General features: G+C 63.6%; 1 protein-coding gene across 1 annotated transcript in view; it reads right to left on the minus strand.

Moving 5' to 3' along the window:
- The window catches only part of SND1 (staphylococcal nuclease and tudor domain containing 1), a 146,706-nt gene that overhangs the window by 54,479 nt on the left and 66,975 nt on the right, over positions 1-25,252 (minus strand). Inside the window, exons 12-14 of the mRNA XM_063323779.1 lie at positions 23,605-23,705; positions 12,126-12,236; positions 5,003-5,075 (exon numbers count right to left, since the gene is read on the minus strand). Coding sequence (XP_063179849.1) covers positions 5,003-5,075; positions 12,126-12,236; positions 23,605-23,705 — 285 coding nt within the window. The remainder of the gene's footprint in view (positions 1-5,002; positions 5,076-12,125; positions 12,237-23,604; positions 23,706-25,252) is intronic.

A 25,252-nucleotide genomic window follows, 5' to 3' on the forward strand; every position in this document is an offset into this window, starting at 1 on the left:
CCACTGCCACTTGCCACGCCGGTGCTTCGGCATCTTTCTCTCCCAGCGGTGACGTGCCCACCTGGCCACGAGCCGCGCCGATGTCCCCGGCGCCCACCTCCTCCAGCCACAAAGGGGGTCCCAGGCAGACCCAACCACCACCACCCCCCCCCCACCAACACCCCAGCTGGGGTAGAAAAGACCCCCCCAACACCCCGAAATCCCGCTGGCGCGCTCCCGGCACCGACGGGGTTGTTTTACGGCAGCCGTGCAGTCAAGAAGTTAATACAACACGTGTAAGAGCAATCGGCGCGCGAAGGGGAAACCACATCGCCCCGGCGCTAAGCGCTTAGGTCGAACATATGCAAATGTAATATGGGAGCCTCTAATGAAGGCTACTAATTAGCGGTAATCACTGTACAGCCAGGATTTGATTAGCTGAAGGAAGAAAGGGGCTGCAAGAAGGAGCCCACCCTGGGGTGGGCTTCCCCGCTCCGGCCCAAAAGGGGGTGATGGGGGAACCCCCCCACCCAACTCCCCGGCTGCCCTGAGCGGGTGGCGGAGGCGGCGAGGAAGAGCTCAGTGGTGATGAAGATCAGCCCCGCGAACCGGCTGCCGGCAGCAGCGAGAGGAGGCGGTGGCAGCGTTCGAACGTGCCGGGGAACGACCTGAAAAATCCACCGGGATTCGCGCAACACAAACGTGCGGCTTTTCCGCAAAAAGCGCCCATCAGTACCGGGGAATCGCCGGCGGAGAGCGGGAGATTCCTGCACGGCCAGGCGCGCCGGCAGCCCAGCACGGGGGACACGGGTGTCCCCTCGTCCCCGACGTCCCTGTTAGGGCAGGTTTATCTGGGGCTTTGGGAATTAAGGTGGAGGGGGGCCGCGCTGCTGGGAGGATGCTCCGGGTCCCTTCGTGCCTTTCTTGCTGCCTCCCGGCCATCACCGCTCCCGGCTGGGGGTGATGCCACCTGCACCGTGCCGGTGGGCACACTGTTCTCCCGCTCACCGCGGGGGACGGGAAACTCTGGATGTGATGCCAGGACCAAGGATTTGACCCTCAGTCCCCTTGGACCTTCCCCAATGGCTCCCCGGCGCCGCCGGGGATGACCCTGACCCCACCGAGGGTGTTCGGTGGCCGCCCTGGGGTGCATCCCACGCCTGCCACCACGCCTGTCCCCTCCCTGTCCCCGTCCCCGCGCAGACCTTGCGCCTGCATCTCACACGGCATCCTGCCCTCTACACTGGGCAGAGGTGGATTTGATGGGTGGAGGAGGAACTGGTCGCATGCAGAGAGGGGTGGACAACGGCCGGATGGAGATGGGTGACAAGTGGCATCCCTCAGGGGACCGTACTGGGACCAGCACCGTTCAATGTCTCCATCAATGTCAGGGACAGCGGGACCGAGGGCACCCTCAGCCAGTTTGCGGGTGACACCAAGCCAAGCGGTGCGGTGACACGCCAGAGGGACGGGATGCCATCCAGAGGGACCCGGACAGGCTGGAGAAGTGGGTCCCTCTGAACCTCATGAGGGACCCAGCCGGTGCCTCGGGGACAGATGGACACGGGTTCTGCGGTTCAGAGGGGACGGACACTCCCGGAGGAGCTCCCGGCCCTGCTTCCCCTGGGTCTGCTCTCTAGGGCTGGTGGCCCTCGGCTCCTCTGCCTCGGCGTGGGACAGCCGAGTCCCAGCCACCTGGCACGGGCAAACAGCCCCCAACCTGCATCGGTCCCACTGCCGGCGCCGGCCCGGCAGCCTCCGGAGGGGCCAGGGCACCGGGAGCGCGCCAGAGCACCGGAGGCACCGGGAGCGGGTCTGGGTTGGGATGTTTCCAGCCTGGTGTATCCCATCAAGGGGACATCATGGGACCTGCCCTCATGGGGACACGGTGACAGACGCTCTCGGAGCTGCTGGACGCCGGGGAGCACATGCCGGTGGCTGGGAGGCATCACCGGGTAAATCGAGACGGGGAAGAGAAGTGGGGCGTCTCTGGCATCTCTGGCGTCTCCCCCTCCCCATCCCGAGCCTCGGCTCCCACCTTCTGCGCCGGCAGGATTCGTCCCCTGCCACCGAGTGCCAGATCCGGCTCCTGTCACCGTCCCTGGGCAGGAAGAGGCGCTTCCAGGGCACGAGCCGCCTCAGGGGGTGGAAACCCCCCCGGCACCCCTATCCCGCGCCTTTTTGGGGCTCCCCAATCCGTGTCGGACCGGGGCATCCCACCGCGGTGCTGTCGGCTCTGCCCCGCAGCCTCCCGCCCAGGTGGCATCACCCTCGTTACTATTATTTTAACACTTCCCGCGTTTAATTAGCTGGGAATCGAAGGAAAAAATTATGCATAAATACAGCGCGGCGGGCGGGGGGGCGGGCAGGGGGGGATTAAAAAAAAATAAAAATCATCCTAACTCCACTTTTATGTGAAGCTCTGCCAATTATGCGAAATTATTCAAGGACTTTGCACAAGGGCAGGAGGCTTTCCGGCGGCCGGGCTGCATCCCCGCGCCGGAGCGCAGGCGAGCGGGAGACGCCAGCCAGCACGGATTGCTGCCGCTGCTGCACTCCCCTCCTGCCCTTCTTCTCTATTTTTTTTCGGGGGGTGTGCGTGGATTTTTCTTGCCTGCAGCATCGCGGGTCCAAGAGGCTGCTCGCCTTCGCGACGGGAATCCCCGCCCGCAGGCAGGGCGAGGACGGGGACGGGAGCGAGGAGGGCTCGGGATGCTCCTGGGATGCCAGGGCAGCAGCCATTGGGTGGCCCAAACTGAAGGGAAGGGACATTTCCCACCAGGAGCGCGGGGAGGGGAGGACAGGAGGCCGTGCCGGAGATGGGAAAACTGGGCTAAATCCTGTGTTTGAGCTAATTCCGTGCTTTTTGCATCCCGGTCACCAAGCCAGCCGGGATGCTCGGGAATGTTTAAGGTGGAGCTGGGCACCAGCAGCTCGACAGGATGGGGACAGAGACGGCGACCCAGGGACAAGGACGCCGTGATGGTGCCATGCCCGTGGCACAGGTCAGCATCCATGGGCAGGGGATGTGCCGAAGCCACCCCGTGGGATGCACCGGCACCGGTCAGGGTCGGGATGGCACCGAGGGTCCTGTGCCTGCCCTGTCACCCCAACCTGAACAGCGAAACAGCCCAAAAGCAGGCGTTTTCCCAACACCGTTTCCCCATGGAGCGCCACGGCAAGGGGAGATGCCGTGCCAGGAAAGGGCAGAGGGCACAGCCAGGAAAAAACACAGGAGCATCGGACGTGGAAGAGCCCGGGGACAGGGATGTCTCCAGCGGCCGAGGGGACCCAGAGCAATGCCACAGGAGCCACTCCATCGCCAGCACCGTGCCAGCGCCGGGGTCCCTCTGCCAGAGCGACAGGGAGCTCAGCAGCGATGCCGACTGGTCTCTACTGGGCAAACTGGTGTCGCAGCCGGCAAGAGACCGAGCCCCGCAGCTGGGGTCCCGTGCAACGGCGCAGCACCGGTCCCGGACCCCCCACTGCGGCAGCCGAGGCCGACCGCACCGTGGCACCACCCACGTGCCAGGGCTGAGATGCCGGTGCCACGGGCATCGCACTGGGAGCGTTTGGCAGCGGCGCAGGGATGGAACAGCCGGTGACTGCCCCCCGGCTCGCTGTCCCTGCAAGTCCTACCCCTATTGGGGTCACCGGCACCCCAATATATCAGTGTATCACCTTTTTCCCCCCAAACCCTGCCCGGCTCGTGCCTCCCATCCCGGCGCAGCGCCGGAGAGGCTCCGGTTCGGTGCCGGGAGGGAGAGCAGAGGGATGCTCACCATCCCACCACCCCAAACCCCTCCAGGACCCCGGGAATGGGTGCTTGCCGAGCCCGGTGCGTGCCCCTCCCCCGGCAGCGGGAGGGATATACCGACACTAATTCACAGGGAATTCTTTCGACAGTGGTAAAGCAGCCGCTGTCGGCTCGGCGCGCGCCGGCATTCATCACGCCGCCCAACTGCTGACGCGCGGCTAACTAAGGCCGGGATCAATTTACGGAAAACTATTAAAGATTAAAAAAAAAAAAAAAAAAGATTCACAAATCTTCACAAAAGCCGTGATGGATTAGCCTAATTTTGTTTGCGGGGGCCCTCCCCCTCGCATCCGGCTCCGAGCTTTCCGCTCGCTGATTGAGTTACGGGGCTCCTAACGATCCCGGCGGCAGCGCGGGACCCCCATGGGGACGGGAGCCGGGGGGCTCGGGGCAGGGATGCCCCCACGTCCCACCGCCGCCGCTTTGGCTCACTTCTCGCGGGCAATCGCACCAGTACGTGGGTTTTTCGAAGGCGAAAAGGCAGCCGAGCCCTGGGGAGCCGCGGGGGCGTCCCCAGGAGTGGGTGCCAGCACGGGGAGCACCGTTCCCCGTGTCCCGTCTGGTGGGGACCCCACGAGGAGGAGGAATCTCCATCTCACGACCAGCGGACGCCGCCGCAGCCCCCGGCAATTAAAAACAGGGCAGGAGGCTCGGGCGGGCAGGAACTGGGGTGCCCGGGACAGCAGGGGTATTGGGGTGCCCAGGGACAGAGCTCTGTCCCCCGAGGACACGAAGGACCCCCGAGGACATGAAGGATGGACGCATGGACGGACACAGCCCCTCTCTGCCGGTCACGGCACGGTCACGGGAAGCCCTGTGCCGTGATACCCCACGGCACCTTGGGGTATGCTCAGGGTGATGCCACCATGACCCCCACGGTGAGACCTCCCCACCACCCCCCGGAGCAGAGAAACCCCACGAGAAACCTCATTTCACCCTTTCGGGCTGCACCAGGGCTGACAAACAGCTTCTACGGTGGCACTCGGCGGGGACACCAGCCCTGGCAGAGGAGGATGGATGCCCGGGTGTCCCGGTTCCTCTGGCAGAGCCAGAGGACAGGGGCAACACCGGCAGGATTCCCGCACATCCCGGGACTGGGGGCCGGGCCGGAGCACCGGCACCCGGTATCACCCCTGCTCCGCTCCACGCGTCCCGTCCCGGCAAACAACCTGGCAGGTGGCAGCGCCGGCGCCGCGCAGTCCTTACCCCGGAGATATCGGCCACCCGGTGGATGGGCACCTCCTTCTTGCTGTGCAGCCCTTTGCCGTTCTTGATGGCCCTGCAACAAGAGAAGCGGCACAAGGCATCAGCGCGGCGGCCGGCAGGGCCCGCGACGCCCCCCGCGCCCACCCGGGGAGAGCGCGGCCGGCTCGTTAGCCTGCTAATCCCAATTACCAGCTCACCTGAGCTCGGCGCATACCTGATCCCGGGGACCAACCTCGTCCCCCGCTACCAAATTAAATGGCTTCGTTCCCCGCAACAAAGGGAGGGATCAACAGGAAGGCGAGTGCCCCGGCAAGACGTAAAATTAATACCCGCTTCTTTCAGCGCTTAATCACAGGAAACATTTTAAATGCAAAATACACGGCGAACGCTCCAATTCTAATGGAAATAAGCCCCTTCCAGGTTAAAATAATACACAGGCGATAAGGAGCCGGAATGAAGCAACAGCTCGTGTGGAAGGCGCTTCAGGGCTGGCAAATGTGCCCCAGACCTGATGCCAGAGCCGGTGCCGGGATGCCGGACATGGCACCGGGATGCCGGACATGGCACTAGGACACTGGACACGGCACTGGGACACCGGACACGGCACTGGGACACCAGACCCAATGCTGGGATGCCAGACACAGTGCCGGGATGCCAGACCCAGTGCCAGGATGCTGCACCTGGCACTGGGATGCCAGACCCTGTGCTGGGATACTGGACACAGCGCTGGGATGCTGGACCCAGTGCCGGGATGCCAGACCCTGGACATGGTGCTGGGATGCTGGATCCATGCTGGGATGCTGCACCCAGTGCTGGGATGCCACACCCGGCACTGGGATGCTGGACCCAGCGCTGGGATGTTGGATCTGGTGCTGGGATGCCGGACCCAGTGCCAAGATGCCAGAATCGGTGCTGGGATGCCAGACCCTGTGCTGGGATACTGGACCCAGTGCAGGGATGCCAGACCCTGTGCTGGGATGCCGGACCCTGTGCTGGGATGCTGGACACAATGCTGGGATGCCAGACTCAGCACTGGGATGTCAGACGTGCCACCGGGATGCCAGATCTGGCACTGGGATGCCAGACCCCATGCTGGGATGCCAGACCCTGTGCTGGGATGTCAGATCTGGCACTGGGATGCTGGACAAGGCACTGGGATGCCAGACCCAGCGCTGGGATGACGGACCCTGTGCTGGGATACTGGACACAGCGCTGGGATGCTGGACCCAGTGCCGGGATGCCAGATGTGGCGCTGGGATGCCGGACCCAGCACCGGGATGTTGGACATGGTGCTGGGATGCTGGATCCATGCTGGGATGCTGCACCCGGTGCTGGGATGCCAGACCCGGCACTGGGATGCTGGACCCAGTGCTGGGATGCTGGATCTGGTGCTGGGATGCCGGACCCAGTGCCAAGATGCCAGACCCGGTGCTGGGATGCCAGACCCTGTGCTGGGATACTGGACCCAGTGCGGGGATGCCAGACCCTGTGCTGGGATACTGGACCCAGCGCTGGGATGCCAGACCCTGTGCTGGGATGCCGGACACGGTGCTTTGATGCCAGACACGGCACTGGGATGCTGGACGCCATGCCGGCTTTGCCTGGGGAGGAGGATGCAGCACCGGGATGGGAACAACCTCCGGACCTGGCGGTGGACGGGGTTGGTGACACCGAGCACCGCAGCCCCAGAGCCGAGCCCCGGGACGGCGGCGCTGCCGGTACCGGGGTGCACCCGCAGCCCAGCGGCACGGGGAGGATCGGGGCACACGCTGCCCGGCGTCGGGCTCGTCACCTCGGCGGGTGGACGGCAGGAGCAGCGGCACCAGTGACCCGGTGACAGATTTATTGGGTTTTCATGCAGTTCACGGCCGCGCTGGCTTATTGCCGGGCAGCAGCGGCGGGTGAAAGGGCAGCACACATTCATTAGAGCTCCTTCCCCTGACAGGTTTGTTCTTTTCCAGCTTCCAAAGGCCAAGCTGATATTCCAGGTGTTACCGGCACAGAGCAGAAGCGAGCGGGGAGGTGCTGCCCACTGCCGCCCTCCCCGCACCGCGCCGTGCCGTGCCGGGGTGAGCGCCCTTGGCACAGCCAGGGATGAGCTCCCGAGGCCGCTCGGGGTTTTTTGGGTTGGGGTATGGGGTATTTTTTAGCCCTTTAACAGGAGGGTGGCGAATCCGGCAGCCCAAGCGGGGCTGGAAACCAGGTCCGTGCCCCGCATCTCCCGGAGGATGCCAGCGCCCGCAGCCAGGCCAGGAGGAGACTTCGGCTCATCCCAAGGGATGCCCGGAGCTGGGATCGTCCCAGCAAAGCTTTATCAGCACTGGCCTCCCATCCCCAGGCGCCGCAGGACATCCCTCTGCAACGGGAGGGTGGCCAGCAGGAGTTCAACCTCCTGCCACCACCTTTTGTCCCCAGGCTACAAGATGCTCCTGTAATTCAGGCGATAAACGCCCCACAGACCCCCAGATCCACCCCTTCCCCGCAGGCACAGCTCCTCGGGCCCCTGCAGCGGCCTGGAATTGAAAACTCCTCGTTTTTCAAGCCTACCTAATAGCTGCTCCCCGGCAAGAGGCACGGATTTGTTTGGAGCGGACCGCGATGGTAATAAAAATACAAGCGGGAAAAACTCAAAGCCCCCGCCGAGGTGTTGTACAGCGATCAATTTGCTGAGCTGGATCGTTGGAGGAGCCGTCTGGAAGAAGCCAACCTGTTAAATCAGCAAAAGGGTTTCTTCTGTCCCCCTCGCCCTCCTTTGAGACGCCCCTCCCCGCTCAGCGCTGCACTCGGGGGGAAGTGGCTTGGCCAGAAATAGCGGTTTTTTTTTTTTTCTTTCAGGAAAACAGCTCTTTCCTCAGGTTAAGAAGAAAGACAAAGTCAAACAAGCGCTGGAACGCCCGGCAGGCTGGAAGCCAGAGCGGAGGCAGCCAGGGATGCTCGGCCTTGCGCCGCCTCGGGGCAGGGATGCGGGCGGCGCGACGGTCCCCGCGGGGTCCCGGAGCATCATCCTGCTGCAAAGCCAGGCTGGGGGATGCAGGGAGGGCACGCTCCAGGAAAAAACTGGTGGGATGGGAAAAGTAACCACCCCCTCGCTAAAATACCCCACGGAAAAGGCAGCTGGGCCCCGGGAGATGCGAGTCCGGCCTTTCCCAAAGAGCCACGACGGTTAAAGGCTTTTGCAAACATCCCGATATTCGGGACATCGAGCATCCTGATATTCGGGATAGCCAAGCATCGTGATATTTGGTACATTGAGCATCCGGATATTCAGGATATTGGAGCATCCTGATATTCATGACATCCGAGTATCCTGATATTCAGGATATACAAGCATCCCGATATTCAGGACAACCGAGTATCCTGGTATTTGGTACATTGAGCATCCCAATATTTGGAACATCCAAGCATCCCGATATTCAGGGCATTGAGGATCCTGATATTCAAGGACACCTGAGCATCCTGCTATTCGGGACATCCAAGCATCCTGGTATTCAGGATATACGAGCATCCCAATATTCGGCACATCCAAGCATCCTCATATGCGGGATATATGAGCATCCTGATATTCAGGACATTGAGGATCCCAATATTTCAGATATTGGAGCATCCTCATATTCGGGATATACGAGCATCCCGATATTCAGGACATCCGAGTATCCTGGTATTTGGTACATTGAGCATCCCAATATTTGGAACATCCAAGCATCCTGATATTTGGGACACCAAGTATCCCAATATTCATTACATCCGAGCATCCTGATATTCAGGAGGTTCGAGCATCCTGATATTCAGGACATCTGAGCATCCTGGTATTCAGGATATCGGAGCATCCAATATTTGGGACATCCGAGCTCGAACCATCCCCCCCCCTCACACCCGGAGCACGGCTGCAGGCTCCATCTGCCGCATCCAGTCCCGGGTATCCCCGGTGCCCGGCTGCAGGATCGCCCACGCCGGAGCGCTCCGAGATGCTGATTGAATGCCAGGCACATCCGCTTTCTCAACGGCACATCCCCGGCGCTCGGCAATGAGGCCCCCGAGCCGCAATCTGCCGGCCGCCGATCCCACTCCCCGCGGGGTGGGGAAGGGAGGGGGGGGGAAAGGGAGCGCGAGAGCCCATTTATCAACCTCCCCCCTCAAAAGCGGGAGGTTTGCAGTAAAACTGAGCACAGTCTTGCACCGCAGGCTGGCAGAAACCACGCCGCATCCCCCCTCCAAGCTGCTCTCCCCGGCTGTCGGCACCGCGCCGGCAGCCGCTGCCAAAGTCGCTGCCGAGGAGGAGCTGAAATCCCGAATCCCACCGTCCCACCGCCTCCGGTGCAGCCGGAGCCGGGCCAGCACCCATGGGGGGGGGGCCGTGGGGTGGGTGGCAGCTCATCTGGAGGGAAGCCGAGGCGGGAGAGGAAAGGGGTGCTCCCTGCTCACCCCCGTGGGTAGGACGGGACGCGGGAGGACGGATGGGGTGGCTCGGGCACAGCTCGGTGCGGAGACGCGGGGCACGGACCCAGCCTGGGTGCAGGGGGCTCGGGGCCGCAAGGTTGGGGGGGTGAACAGCGTGGTCGCCTCCTCTGGGGAGCGGGACCGTGCACAGCTGGATCACACGTGCCTGGACCGTGCACATCTGGACCGTGCACACCTGGATCACAGGTGCCCGCGCCATGCATGCCTGGATTGTGCACGTCATCTGGACCATGCGCATCTGGACCGTGCACAGCTGGACCGTGCACAGCTGGACCATGCACAACTGGATCACACACACCTGGACCATGCAAACCTGGACTGTGCACACCTGGATTGTGCACATCTGGACCGTGCAACCTCAACCATGCACACCTGGACCACGCACAGCTGGATCACATGCGTCTGCTCCATGCACCCTGGACTGCACACACCTGGGCCATGCACACCTGAACCATGCAACCTCAACCATGCACACCTGGACCACGAACAGCTGGACCGCGCATGTCTGGACCATGCACAGCTGGACTGTGCACAGCTGGATCACATGTGTCTGGGCCAGGCACCCTGGGTGGTGCACAACTGGACCATGAATGCCTGGACCACGCACACCTGGACTGGCCACAGCTGGACCATGCCCCCCTTGGACCACGCACACACGGACCGTGCACATCTGGATTGTGCACATCTGGACCATGCAAAGCAGGATGACACGTGCCTGGACCACGCGCCCCTGGACCGTGCAACCTCAACCGTGCACACCTGGACCATTCAACCTCAACCGTGCACATCTGGAGCAGACACACAGACACATCTGGACCCCGTGCCCCAGGAAGAGCGACCGGGGAAGGCGGGGGCTGCCCGAGGAAGGAGGTGCTTCGCTCTTCCCCCCTACCCCAGCGCCGCACGAGCCCCCGCCGGCTGCGGGCACTCGCACGACCTGCCCGGCCGCATCCCTGCCCACAGGGAGCAGGCAGCGAGCAGGCAGCGAGCGGGCAAGGCTGCCCGCTCAGGCAGAAAATCCAGCCCTTCGCGCTCCTCCCAGCTGGCAGAGGAGAAGGCAGGCATCGTCCTGCCCGCACCAACCCCTGCCAGCATCAGCGTTTCTGCCGCCTCCGCCGAGGCCGCGGCGGGGGGGAAGGGAAGCATCCACCCGCATTTTTCTCACCACACATAACCTCAAACCTAATTACAAGGAGGCCAGAATGTGTCTCCAGTCCTTTGGATGAGCTGGGTTGAAATAGAATTCCTTCTCGGGCAGACAGGGTCGGGGCAAGAAGGCTACGGCAGCGTTTGCCGGGCTGGCCGCCCCGGGGAGCTGCGCGGGACCCTTTGAACCCCGGCCTGATGCAGGCAATGGACCGTGAGACTCCAACCCACCTCCCAGGCGTTTGCGCACAATGTTCTCTGCCCTTCGGCTGCCGACCGGCGGCAGCCCCGGCGTTAGCGCCGAGAACCCGCCGCCCAGCGCCACGCTTCCCACTGACCCACGGCGTGTGCCTGGCCCCCCGCCAGCACTGACGCTGAGCCCGTCTGCGGCACCGGAGCGGAGGAGGTCGGGGATGAGGTGGGGGGAAACACGCGGCCCAGGGAGGATTCGGGCTGTTTGAGGGGTCAGGGGGAGTCCGGAGATCTCACAGAGCCGGCGGAGGGGAGGGGATGCTCAGGCAGGGGGGATGCGGGGCAGGGAGGCCACCCCGAGCAGCGGGGACAGGCGGATGGATGGGGACAGTGGGATGCGATGGTGGGACACAGTGCAGCTCTGCCAACGACACCAAGCTGAGTGGTGCAGTTGATTCCTTAAAGGGATGGGATGGCACCCAGAGGGACCCCGACAGGCTGGAGAAGGGGGTCCCTGTGACCCCCATGGGGTCCAAGCAGGCCCAGTGCAGGGTCCTGCCCCTGGGTGGGGGCAGCCCCCGGTGCCAGCCCGGGCTGGGGATGGAGGGATGGAGAGCAGCCCTGAGAGAAGGGCTTGGGGGGGCTGGAGCAGAGGGGAAGATGGCTGCATCCCCAGCAGCGTGGGCAGGGGGGCAAGGGGGGGATTCTGCCCCTCTGCTCCGCTCGGGGAGACCCCCCTGCAGTGCTGCCTCCAGCGCTGGGGCCTCGGCACAGGAGAGACACGGAGCTGTTGGAGCGGGGCCAGAGGAGGCCCCGGAGATGCTGGGAGGGCTGGAGCCCCTCTGCTGTGGGGACAGGCTGAGAGAGCTGGGGGGGTTCAGCCTGGAGAAGAGAAGGCGCCGGGGAGACCTTCCAGCCCCTGCCAGTCCCTCAAGGGGCTCCAGGAAAGCTGGGGAGGGACTCTGGCTCAGGGAGGGGAGCCACGGGACGAGGGGGAAGGGTTTTCCACTGGAAGAGGGAGATTGGGATGAGATCTTGGGAAGAAATCCTTTGCTGTGAGGGGGGTGAGCCCCTGGGCCAGGTTGCCCAGAGAAGCTGTGGCTGCCCCATCCCTGGAGGGGTTCAAGGCCAGGTTGGACGGGGCTTGGAGCAACCTGGGCTGGTGGGAGGTGTCCCTGCCCAGGGCAGGGGGTGGCACTGGGTGGCCTTTAAGGTCCCTTCAACCCAAACCCTTCTGTGGTTCTAAGACCTCCCCACGAGACACGCCGCGAGGCCACGCGATCCCCCTGCGGCCGGGGGAGCACCCCCGCGCCAGCACGGCACCCACCGAGCCTCCGCGGCCAGGAGCTCATCGTAGTGCGAGGATCTTTGGTCGTCGTCTTGCCGGTAGCGGATGACGGTGGCCAGGCCCTTGCTCACCAGCGCTTCGGCGATGTTGCTGCAGGAGAGAAGAGCCGGGGGGGGTGGAGGGTTAACGCCAGTGTGGGGCCAAGGGATCCACCTCCCCATCACCCACCATCACTGGACCCCGGGCATCGCGCCGGGCTCTGACACCGGAGGGGGTGAGACACGCTGGGGGGTGGAAGAGGAGACCCCCCCTCACATCGCTGGCCAAGGGAAGGTGTTTGGAGCAACGTGTCGCAATTAATGGGGACGTCAAATGTCCGTGGTGGGGGTTCTCCCACCCCAACCCCCCCACACACCCAAAACCAGAGGGGTCAGCACCCCCCGGGCCGTGGGAACCTCCTCGATTTCACCTCCCTATTGCATTTTTACCCCCGCCCTCCCCTCGGCGGGGAGGGGAGGTGGGCGCTGGCCGGGCTCGGGGGCCGGTTGCCAACCGGCGCTGCGTGCCGAGGCGGGGCGGTAAATTGGCTGCCATTACACTCCGCTGCTTTAAACAAATTCATAAATTCTACTTCGCTGAGCGCATCCGTAATCCTCCTCCAATTACACACGCAGGGGACGGAGCGCTAATTCGCTACTCCCCCCCCAAAAAAAAAAAAAAAAAAAAAAAAAAGCATATATATATACATATGTATGTTGGGGGCGGGGAGGGGGGGTGGGGGCTGATCCGTTCACATAACTCTGGAGCATCCCCTGCCCTGGAGAGGGGGAAGGGCAGAGCCATCGCCAGGAGCTGAAAATAGGTCTCGCCTCAGAGCAGGGGGGAAAAAAAAAATAAATATATATATATGTAAGGATTGGTAAAGGAGGAAATAAGCTGCAGCAGGAGGCAGCTGCAGAGGTAGCGCTGCAAATGCCAAGCAACCAGGAATAAGCACCTACAGCTATTTTGGGCGCGAACAGGAGGCTGTGCCGGGGGGAGGCGAGCGCGGGGCTGGTGGCACCCGCCGCGTCCCAGCGTCCCCGAGACACCGCGGTCTGACCCGACGGGCGACGCCAAGGTTTGGGGACGGACAGAGATGGGTGCCAGGCTCCGTCGCCGGGTCCCCAACGCCTCGGGAGCAGCCTGATGGACACGGGCAAGGGGTGGCACTGTTGGGGACGAGCCCGTAGGGACGCCCACTCTGGTCCCCTGTGTCCCCGTGCCCCCCGCCTTGGGCAGGAGGGGACCCAGCGTTGGCCGCGCACCCACGGGTGCGAGGGCCGGCACGGGGAGAGCACGGGAGGGACGAGTTGGCCACGATGGCCTCGGAGGGGAGCCAGATGTGCTCCCAGATGGCCACTTCCAGCCACATGCACGTCCTCCCCGGTGGCCCCGCGGCTCCGTGCCACCACCCTTCCCACTCGCCATCGTGCTTCTGTGCCATCCGGCAGGCACGAGCATCACGAGCGGGGACAGGCATCACCAGGAGTCTTCTGCCCAACACACAGCGGGGGAGATGCTGGAGCGAAGCTGAGGCCGGAGGCCCCGGTGACGGGCACGGCGGGGAGAGCTGCCCCTGCCGCAGCGGCGCCTGCGCCCAGAAATGCCACCTCCATCCCACCCCCGTGCCCGGGAGCTGCTGCAGCACCCCCGGGGGCAGCACATCTGCAGCACGTCCCCAACCTGACCCACCACGGGAACGAGCCCCAAACGGCAACTGCCACCAGCGCCGGGCACGGGGGCTCCTTCCCGTAGGGTCACGTCCCACCCAAGCACGGGCAGACAGCTTGGGACACCCCCTCGTGTCCCACGTCTCCACCCTGGGGCTCGGGAATAGCCCGCTGGGATTCCATGGCTGGATCTGGGATGGGGGTGCCATCAGCACTGCCCCCCCGCCAAGTTTGCACCCTGCAGAGGAGGAGACACCCAGCTCCGTCCCCACATCCGTCACCCCGCACCGGCCGGGCAGCTCCGTCCCCCCCATCCGTCACCCCAGCCACATTCCGGGGAAGAGAGCAAGAAGCTGGGGGGTTGCCCAGGGTGTGGGAAAAGCACAGGAGATTAAAACCCGACACGGAAAGCATCAGGAAACAACTGTGCTAGCAGGCGCTCCGTCTGCTCGCTAAACGGACGATTTTATTCTGCCCCCAGCGCTCGGGAAGTGTTGTAATCTTGTTGCCACCTCCGTTTGATGGCTTCATTTTATTCGGCAATATCACGGTTATGGCTTTTTAGAAGACAAGCAAAAATTGCCAGCGTTCGCTCCCACCGCGCTGCCGGGTCCTAAAGGAGCCGGGACGGGCTGGGGCTGCGCAGGGGGAGGGTGGCCGTGCTCCCCCCGCCACGGCTTTTCCGTCCCCAACGGGCTCTGCAAGAGGGGACGGAGGCACCCGGCGCAAAATCTCCATCCCAGCCACATCCCACTCCCCATCCCAGCTCATCCCGCTCCCCATCCCAGCCATATCCCTCTCTGCATCCCAGCCGCAGCCTCTCCTCATCCCAGCCGCACCCTCTCCCCATTCCAGCCGCATCCCTCTTTCCATCCCAGGAGCATACTGCTCCCCATCCCAGCTCATCCCGCTCCCCATCCCAGGTCATCCCTCTCCCCATCCCAGGCACATCCCTCTCTGCATCCCAGTTCATCCTGCTCCCCATCCCAGCCGCATCCCTCTCCCCATCCCAGCTGCATCCCTCTCTCCCTCCCAGGCACACGCCACTCCCCATCCCAGTTGCATCCCTCTTCCCATCCCAGCTCAACCCTCTCCCCATCCTAGCTCATCCCCGCTCCCCATCCCAGCTCATCCCACTCCCCATCCTAGTTCATCCTGCTCCCCATCCCAGCTCATCCCGCTCCCCATCCCCACTCATCCCGCTCCCCATCCCAGCTCATCCCGCTCCCCCTCCCAGCCATCCATTCCCGCCCCTGCCCCATCCCACAGCGCTCAGAGCAGCCAGGCAGCTATTCCTGGCGCTGGCCTCCAGGAGTATCCAACCTGCGTGAAACCAAAGTTTCCGTCATTTCCCCCGGTCAAAGGGCAGCGAGCGTTAAATCCCAGAATACCGGGATTAATGGAGGGATCATTAAAAATCTAATGTTAAACCACCCCTGCAAGCAGAGCTCCGGGGCAGCCTGCCGTATATCACAGCCCGATTAGAAGGAAACAAATCCCCCCTTCGGAGCGGGATCGCGGAGCCTCCGAAGGGGCAGAGCCGCGGGGAGGGTGGCGGAGGCAGCGGGCTCTGACCCTTCATCCACCCCTCATCCTCCTCGCTGGGGCACAGGGGAGCGTACCGGGGGTGATGCCGATGGGACTTAAATTTGGGAAGTTTGGCGAAAGGACGCGTGAGCAGCTCGGCTCCCGCACCGGCGGCTCTGCCGCGGGCAGGGTCCCCAGCGCCGGCGCTGGTTGTGCCGTCTCAGCGCCGGTGCCCGCAGAAGGCACTTCAGTCCCAAGGCACCCCCAGCGTGACCGGGAACAACCCCCCCTCCCGCGCGCCGCAGTGTCCCATCACTTAAGGGTGCGAGTGGCTTAACTCCAAGTCCCCGAGCTTGCAGCCACCACGGCCCCTGCCAGCACCCTGCCAGCGCCACGGCGGGCACCGAGCTCTGCCAACCCTCCGGCAGCCCCCGGCAGCCTGGCGAGGCTCGTCCTCCCCGGCCCAGACACCTCCTCCCCGGGGGAAAGAGCAGCTTGGAAGGCGGTAGCGAAATTTGGGCCTTTTTCCAGAGGCTGGGGTTGCAAAAAACACACACAGACACACACACACACACACACCCCCCGGCTCCTGGGCACGAGCCCAGCTTTACCCTGGCACCGCAGCCCACGCGGGTACTCGCTGGGCACCCGGCTGCGCCGCCAGCGGCAAAGTGCTGGCAGCCGGTACCCGCTCCAGCCCCACGGGACACCCCGGGGGGAAATACTCCGTGCCGGGGGGGAATATGCTGTGCCAGGGGGGGAAATAGGCTGTGCCAGGGGGGAAATACCCTGTGCCAGGGGGAGAAATACCCTGTGCCATGGGGGAAATAGCCTGTGCCAGGGAGAAATAGCCTGTGCTGGGGGGAAATAGCCTGTGCCAGGGAGAAATAGCCTGTGCTGGGGGGAAATAGCCTGTGCCAGGGAGAAATAGCCTGTGCTGGGGGGAAATAGCCTGTGCCGGGGGGGAAATAATCTGTGCCAGGGGGGAAATAGCCTGTGTCAGGGGGAGAAATACCCTGTGCCAGGGGGGAAATAGCCTGTGTCAGGGGGAGAAATACCCTGTGCCGGGGGGGAAATAGTCTGTGCTGGGGGGAAATAGCCTGTGCCAGGGAGAAATAGCCTGTGCCGGGGGGGAAATAGGCTGTGCCAAGGGGAAAATAGGCTGTGCCAAGGGGAAAATGCCCTGTGCTGGGGGGAAATAGCCTGTGCTGGGGGGAAATACCCTGTGCCAGGGGGGAAATAGGCTGTGCCAAGGGGAAAATAGGCTGTGCCAAGGGGAAAATGCCCTGTGCTGGGGGGAAATAGCCTGTGCCGGGGGGAAATACCCTGTGCCAGGGGGGAAATAGGCTGTGCTAAGGGGAAAATAGGCTGTGCCAAGGGGAAAATGCCCTGTGCTGGGGGGAAATAGCCTGTGCTGGGGGGAAATAGCCTGTGCCAGGGGGGAAATACTTTGTACTGGGGGGAAATAGCCTGTGCCAGGGAGAAATAGCCTGTGCCAGGGGGAGAAATACCCTGTGCCAGGGGGGAAATAGCCTGTGCCGGGGGGGAAACAGCCTGTGCCAGGGAGAAATAGCCTGTGCCAGGGGGGAAATAGCCTGTGCCGGGGGGGAAATACCCTGTGCCGGGAGGCATCCCTGCAGCTGGATCCCATCGTGCACCCTGCAGGGGGATCTCATCCTGCACCCTGCAGCAGGAGCCTGTATCCTGCACCCTGCAGCGGGATCTCACCCTGCACCCTGCATCTGGATCCTGTCTCGCACCCTGTATTGGGATCCCATCCTGCACCCTGCAGCGGGATCATACCAGCACCCTGCATTGGGATCCCGTCCTGCACCCTGCGGCGGGTGGCGGTCCCCAGGCACCCTCATGCCAGCAGCTCCCTGCCCCTGCCGGCCCCGAGACCTCCCACCCGTGGCCAGGGACAACGTGGCCACGATGCTGCAAAGCCTCAGAGTGCCGGGACGGGGGAGCAGCCAGAGCAGGTGGGAGCACCGTGCCCAGCGCCCCGTGCCCAGCGGTGGCACGGAGCAGGACTAGCCCAGGCCACTGGCTACCGGCCACCTTGGGCTTGCTGCCTCCAGCCTCCAGCAGCCCCTGAACCCCAACAGACAGCCAGGGGAAGCAGTGCCCCACGCTGCACCGAAAAAACCCCAAACCCACCCTCCTGCGCTTTGATCCCAGCTGTGAGCAGCTTCCTTGGATGCTCCTATGTCATTCCTGGAAAGGGGAGAGGAAAAGGGTCCTCCCTGGACTGCTGGAGAGGCTGGATGCTCTGAGAGCAGAGGGCGTGCAGAGCCGTGCCGGCATCCCGGCATCACCAACAACCCCAGCCGTGAAATCCCGAGCCGTGTCAGCACCCCAGCACTGCTACCACCCCAAGCCATGAAATCCAGGTCCGTGCTGGCATCCCGGCACTGCTAACATCCCGAGACATGAAATCCTGAGCTGTACCAGCATCCCAGCATCACCAGCGACCCCGAGCCACGAAATCCTGAGCTGTGTCGGCATCCCAGCATTGCTACCACCCCCAGCCACGAAACCCTGAGCTGTGATGGCACCCCAGCATCACCAACGACCCCGAGGCACGACATCCACATCAACGCTGGCATCCCGGCATCGCTACCACCACCAGCCACGAAACCCTGAGTCATCCCAGCATCCCAGCGTCCCCAACACCCCCGGCTACGAAATCCTGAGCTGTGACGGCATCCCAGCATCACCAACACCCCCAGCCACGAAATCCTGCTGCTTGATTGCAAAAAACAACCCCTCCCAGGGCTACAAATCCTGGGAGGACCCCAAATTCTTTCAAGTTTTAGAGCTTTTAAAGCTCAGAAATCCCACAGGGGCTGATCCTGGCACCCAGGTTTTGCTGTGGAGGGTTCAGGGGGGACCCGTTCAGCTGCATCTGCAACACCCCCCCCGCCCCGGCTCCCTGCCCCTCTCCCCACAATGGGGGGGGGGGGGGGGGCACAATTTCAGCCCCCCGCCAAGCTTCAAATAAACTGGGGAGAGGAGCCGGAGCTGCAGCGCGGGGGGAAGACGCCTCCCCCAGTTAAGCCCAGATTAAAGAACGGGGATGCGAAAAGGCAGATGAAAAGCTCTTCGCTGCGGGAAAAAAAAAAATAAAATCTTATTAGGCCGTGAAATACAGTTTTTGCCACTTAAAGAACGGCGGAGGGAAAAAGGGCTATTTGCAAGCTTCCTCCCCCCGCCCCCCGAAACTCATTTCACAGTCTTCCCCCTCCGAAAATCCAAAGAGGAAGTTTTTGAGCCGCGTTTTCACCCACCGAAAGCCCTCCAGCTCCGGCTGCCTGGCACAGCTCGGCAGCGCCAAACCCACCCCCACCCCCGCGCCCAGAGGTGGCACCAGCGAAACGCCCCCGTTTGTGCCCAACCAGCCCCAAAACGCAGCACCCCCACCCTGCTGCCCACGGGGAAAGTCTCCCCCCGCGCCCGCCCGCGTTTATAGCTCTGGGCTTTCCTTAGATTTGTTTCCAATGATTTTCAGTGGCCTTTCCTTCCAAGAATCCGTGCAATTTGCCCGGCGGCAGCCTCTGCGTCCCCCCGGGGAAGGACCACGGGGACGGGACCCCCGGAGCAAGACCTGACGGGGGGTGTGGGATGGATCCAGCCCCCCAGAACCCCCCACAGGAGGGCTCTCGGTGAGCGACCCCTCGCCCCACTTGCCACGCGGTGGCGAACCAGCAAAGGGGGTCCGGGGCCACCCCGAGGGATGTCCCCAAGCCACGGGAGAGCCGGCGCATCCCCACGGTCTGCTTTAGCGCGGGGACAGGAGGGCGCAGGACGCCCCACGGCTGCCAGCAGCCACCGGCCCTGCCTCGGGAGCCACGCTGGCCCCCACCTCCCTGCCCGTAGCCCAACCTGATGGGCGATGGCCCGGCGACGGGAGGCTGCTGACGGGGCGCCTGCCCCTGTCCCCCGGCGACAGCCTCGCTGGCGGGCTGGGGACACCATCCCCTTCCTGCATCCCAGCGCAGCCCCCGGGAGGGAGCCGGGCTCTCGGCAGCCTCCTGGGAGCACCAAGCCCCACGGCCGGGCACCCCGGGGCATCCAGCCCAGCCCACAGCCAGCACCCGCCCTGCCCGCTGCCCGCCGGCTGCCGGATGCTGCCGGGTGCCTGGGGATGCTGTGGGATGGGATGGGATCCTGTGGGATGCTGCAGGATGCTGCATTATCCTATATGGGATCCTGCAGGATGCTATGGGATGCTATGGGGTGCTGCAGGGTGCTGCGGGATGCTGTGGGATGCTGCAGGATCATATAAATGGGATGCTGCAGGATGTTATGGGATGTTGTGGGATGCTGCGGGATGCTGCAGGATCCTATATGGGGTGCTGCAGGATGTTATGGGATGTTGTAGGATGCTAAGGGAAGCTGTGGGATGCTGCAGGATGCCAGGGGATGTTGTGGGATGCTGTGGGATGGCAGAGGACACTGCGGGATGCTGTGGGATGCTGCAGGATCCTATATGGGATGCTGCAGGATGTTATGGGATGCTGTGGGATGCTGCGGGATGCTGCAGGATGCTGCAGGATGCCATGGGATGCTGTGGGATGCTATGGGATGCTGTGGGATGCTGCAGGATCCTATATGGGATGCTGCGGGATGCTGCGGGATGCTGCGGGATGCTGCAGGATGCTAAGGGAAGCTACGGGATGCTGTAGGATGCCAGGGGATGCTGTGGGATGGCATGGGATACTGCAGGATGCTGTGGGATGCTGCAGGATGCTATGGGATACTGTGGGATGCTGTGGGATGCTGCAGGATGCTATGGGATGCTGCGGGATGCTATGGGATGCTGAGGGATGCTGCAGGATCATATACATGGGATGCTGCAGGATGTTATGGGATGTTATGGGATGCTGCAGGATGCTATGGGATGCTGCGGGATGCTAAGGGAAGCTGTGGGATGCTGCAGGATGCTGTGGGATGCTGCAGGATGCTAAGGGAAGCTGTGGGATGCTGCAGGATCCTATATGGGATGCTGCAGGATGTTATGGGATGTTGTAGGATGCTATGGGATGCTGCGGGATGCTAAGGGAAGCTACGAGATGCTGTAGGATGCCAGGGGATACTGTGGGATGCTGTGGAATGGCATGGGATGCTGCAGGATGCTGTGGGATGCTGCAGGATCCTATATGGGATGCTGCAGGATGCTATGGGATGCTATGGGATGCTGCAGGATGCTACAGGATGCCATGGGATGCTGTGGGATGCTATGGGATGCTGTGGGATGACCTGGGATGCTGTGGGATGCTACAGGATGCCACGGGATGCTGCAGGATGCTGTAAGATGATGTGGGATGCTGTGGGATGCTGCAGGATGCCATGGGATGCTGCGGGATGCCACAGGGTTCCCAAAGAGCAAAGGCTGGTGTGAAGCCAGAGCCCTCACACGCACCCACTCCCGCGGGTCACGGCAGACCTGCCCCATCGTCCCCGGGTCCCTCTGCCACCACTTTGCGGGTGCCTCCCAACGGTGCCCGTGGTGGGATGAGCTGTCCCTGTGAGCCCAGACCGGCACAGGAGGTGCCCGTGGGGTCCCCGATGTCCCGGCAGCTGCCTTCTCCGCCAGCCGCGGCCCCTGCGCCCTGTTTTCCGTGTCAGCACAGCTTTGTTGTGACAGCCGAGCACAAACCTCTGACCTTACCTGTGCTCAGCAGGAAAACGTGAGCCGGGAGCAGCAGTGCCGGCAGCGGCGGTAGATGCTGACAAGGCACAGGGTGCACCAGGAGCCGGCAGAGCGGGATGGGGAGGGTTGTGCCATGCGGGAATTGGGCAGAGCCCCCCCAGGCAGTGGCACCAGCATTCCCCAGCCAGGGATCAAGCTGAAAAACCCCGGGGAGCTGGGAGGGAGAAGCGCGATGGACCCAGAGAGGACACTGAGCCAGGCACCGCAGCTGGGGATTGGGCAGGGATACAGGCAGGGGTACAGGATACAGGCAGGGATACGGGCAGGGATACAGGCAGCGATATGGGCTGGGACACAGACAGGGATATGGGTAGGGATACAGGCAGGGATATGAGCAGGGATATGGGTAGGGATACAGGCAGGGATATGAGCAGGGATACAGGCAGGGATGCAGGCAGGGATGCAGGCAGGGATATGAGCAGGGATGCAAGCAGGGATGCAAGCAGGGATGCAGGCAGGGATACGGGCAGGGATATGAGCAGGGATGCAAGCAGGGATGCAGGCAGGGATGCAGGCAGGGATATGAGCAGGGATACAGGCAGGGATGCAGGCAGGGATATGAGCAGGGATGCAGGCAGGGATACGGGCAGGGATGCAGGCAGGGGTATGGGCAGGTGAAGCTGGGTTTGTGCTCCAGCTCAAGTTCATGGTGCTCTGAGCTGGAGGCAGGGGCTGCCTGCAAGCCAGGCAGGAGAAGGCGCTCTGCTGCCCCCCAGAAACCCACCCAGCACCCCGAGGAGAGGGGACGCTGCGGGTGGGTGACCGTCCTCCTCTGCCCACTGCCGAGGGTGGGCATTATCCTCCTGCCACGCTCGGGGAGGGAGAGGGGCCACCCCAGGGGTGCAGCCGATGCCTGGCCGGGCTCCCCCTTGCCCACCCTGCTGCCAGCGCGGGCAGGGGGCTGCAGGACCACCCTCTGCCCACACCGAGAGCCACAACGGGCAGGAACCAGGGCCCCGAAGGCTCCAGAAGGGGGTTAGCGCTCTGCCCGGGCTGCCCGCGGCGTGCTCAGCCTGCCAAGCAGGCACAGCCCAGCCCAGATGCCAGGCGGACAAGCCAGGCTTTCTTTCCCGGCTCCGTCCCCAGTGCGGCGTTGGATGCATGGCACAGACCCTGCTCTGTTACGCCCACGCCTTCGCTGGGGGGCCGCGGGCAGCCGGGAGCAAAGGGGCTGCCCCACGCCGTGCCCCGGAGGCTTGCACACCGCAGAGACACTCCGGCACGAGATCCCAGCGCTCGGCTCGCTCGGCTGCCGCCTGATTATGGCAATGAAGTCAAGGCGAGCAGTGGCCCTGCAAATTCACGTCAGGTTTCCTCCCGCAAGAGGGATGGGATGCGACTCGGGAGCTGTTTGAAAGCAATTTGCAGCTGGAGATGCCAAGAGCAGGCGGCAGTGCTCGGCAAGATGCTCCCGAGAGGGGAAATCCTGCCCCACCGCCGTGCCGGGAGCATCCCAGGGCTGGGAGCACCGTGGCCGCCAGGCACGGGGAGAGGCCGGTGGGTTTTGCGCCGCACACTCCCCACCTTGTGCACCGCCAATACCCCAGGACCTCATCTTCCTACAAACAGCCCCAAAAACACAACAGCTGGGCCGTCCCTCCCAAAAACCCAGCGAGACACACTCGGCTGGAGAATCGGCTCCCCGGGGAGGCGGTTAAAGCACCGCTGAATAAACCAAGGGGGTTTAAAGCTCCGCAGGGCTCCCCTGCACCCGGCATCTCCATCCGGGAAAGCCCTTTAGGGTCCCACTGCCGCGGTTTCATCCCGGGAGCAGCATCCCGGCACGGGTAGGGCTGGCTGTCCTTTGCCACTGGAGTGGAAATTAAACCCACTCGTGAGATAAGCATCACCGAAGGGCACTCCACGAGTGCTTTAATTAGACCGGAGCTGGGGGGGGGCGGGGGAGGTGACAGGGACCTTTCTGCTTCCCAGGCGGCACGGAGCCATGTCTCCCCATGCAGCGCGATGCTCCGCAGCTTTCCCAGACCTTGGATTAAGGGGGAGGAAAGCGCAACGCTGCAGCACTTTGGTCGCTTTCCAAAATAGCTGCTACAAGGCAAAAAAAAAAAAAAAAAAAAAAAGCAAGCAAACGGCCTATGACAAATCATCCCTACGCGGCTCCCGGAGCTGCTGCCATCCTGATGCACGCCTCGCTGGCACGAGCTCTCCGTAGAGCTGTGCCGGAGGAGCACAGCGTCCCAGTGTCCCGGGGGAAAGCCACCGAATCTGCCCCGGGCATGGAAAGTGGGGACAGGGATGGTGAGGGGGAGGCTGCTCTGGCAGAGCTCCCCCCGCTGCACCCCGGGGACATCCAGCAGGGAGAGACGGTTCCTCCAAAGCCACCCACCGGCCACGCTGCTCCCCGTGTCACCCGGCTCACGGGGGACCCCCGAACCGCCAGAGCTGGGGGCGGCAGGTCTGCGGGACCCCCGGCAGAGCGGGGCAGGAGGCTCCCGCCATCCGGCCCCACGGCGAGGACAAGCCACCCCGTCCCCGGTGTCCCCACGGCAGAGCCCCGCGAAGCCTCGTTGCGCTGCACCCGGTTCCCCGGGGCCGCACTTACATTCCTCCGATGGAGACGGTGGCGCACGTGCGCTCGGAGAAGGCGGGCACGGTCTCGGTGGCGCTGCTGGCCGGTCGGATGTAGTCCACCGTCACGTTCACCTGAGCGAGACACACGGGTGGGGGGTCAGTCCCTGCGCATCCCCCTCCTCCCCCAGCCCCACAACCCCGCCAGCCCCGACACCTCCCCGTGCCCAGGTAAAGGAGCCGTTTGCCAGCCAGGTTTGGCACCGACGGTGCTGCCGGCGAAGCAACATCTGACACACCGGCGTGTGAGCCAGGGCCGGGCACGTTAAACCAGGAGCCTCCCAGGGAGGACAAGTTGCCAGCCCGGGTTCCTGGCACGGGCACTGGCGCTCGCCAGCAGCGCCCCGACGCGCTTGTGAAGCTCTCAGCGTGCTGGAGAGCCGCGGCAGGGATCCCGAGCACACGGGCAGCCCTGGTGCCTCCTGGTTTACGGGTAATTGCGTTTTGGCCTCTGGAAGGAGAGCTCGCCTGGAGCTGCAGGTAGATGAAAGCGCAGCTCCCTGCGAAGCCAGAGCTGTCAGCTGGCATCAGTGTCGCCGGCACCGCGCCGAGCGGGACGCCGAGGCCTGTTTGCAAAACGCTTTGGCGAGGCAGGGAGAAGCCCCGGGGTGCCCTGGAAACCCGGCCGTGCACCCAGCGCCGAGCTGCGCCGTCCCCGGGTGCGCTGCGCCCGCGCCACCACCACCGCTGCTCGCCTCCCATCGCCTGAGAGCACTCAGCCGTGCCGGGGACAAGCACCACCATCACTCCCACCCTCCCCCAGACAGGCATTTGTGCACAACAGCCAGTGGGGGTCCACCCTGGGGGGCAGCTTCTGCTGAATGACTGCATCTCCTGCTGCACCAGGGCTCCAGACAAGCCAGCGGGTGCAAGAGATGCTCATGGGTGGGATCGTGGCTCAGGTTCCTGGCACTGAAGCCCCTGGTCATCACCCCCCACCACCTCTTGGCCATTGTCTCCCTCAGCACCTCTTGGCCATCATCCCCCAGCACCTCTTGGCCATCAACTCCCAGCATCTCTTGGCCATCATCCCCCAGCACCACTTGGCCATCACCCACCAACACCTCTTGGCCATCATCCCCCTCAGCACCTCTTGGCCATCAACTCCCAGCACCTTCTGGCCATCATCCCCCAGCACCACTTGGCCATCAACCCTCCAGCATATCTTGGCCACCAGCCCCTCTTGACCATCAACTCCCAGCACTTCTTGGCCATCATGCCCCAGCACCTCTTGGCCACCATCCCCCAGCACCTCTTGGCCACCAACTCCCAACACCTTTTGGCCATCATCCCCCAGCACCGCTGCGCCATCACCCCCCCAGCACCTCTTGGCCATCAACCCTACAGCACCTCTTGGCCGTCACCCTCCGAGCACCTCTTGGCCATCACACCCCAGCACCTCTTGGTCATCTCCCCCCCCAGCACCTCTTGGCCATCACACCCCAGCCCCTCTTGGCCATCACCCTCTGTGCACCTCTTGGCCATCACACCCCAGCCCCTCTTGACCATCACCCCCAGTAGCTCCCAGGGATCACACCCCAGAGCCCACTACCAGCAACCAGCATTTCCATCCTGCACCTGGCCTTCGAGGCCCAGCTGGACCCTCAGACTGGACCAGGGTG

The sequence above is a fragment of the Chroicocephalus ridibundus genome, chromosome 1, assembly GCF_963924245.1.
Source record: "Chroicocephalus ridibundus chromosome 1, bChrRid1.1, whole genome shotgun sequence".
In the NCBI taxonomy this organism is placed as follows: domain Eukaryota; kingdom Metazoa; phylum Chordata; class Aves; order Charadriiformes; family Laridae; genus Chroicocephalus; species Chroicocephalus ridibundus.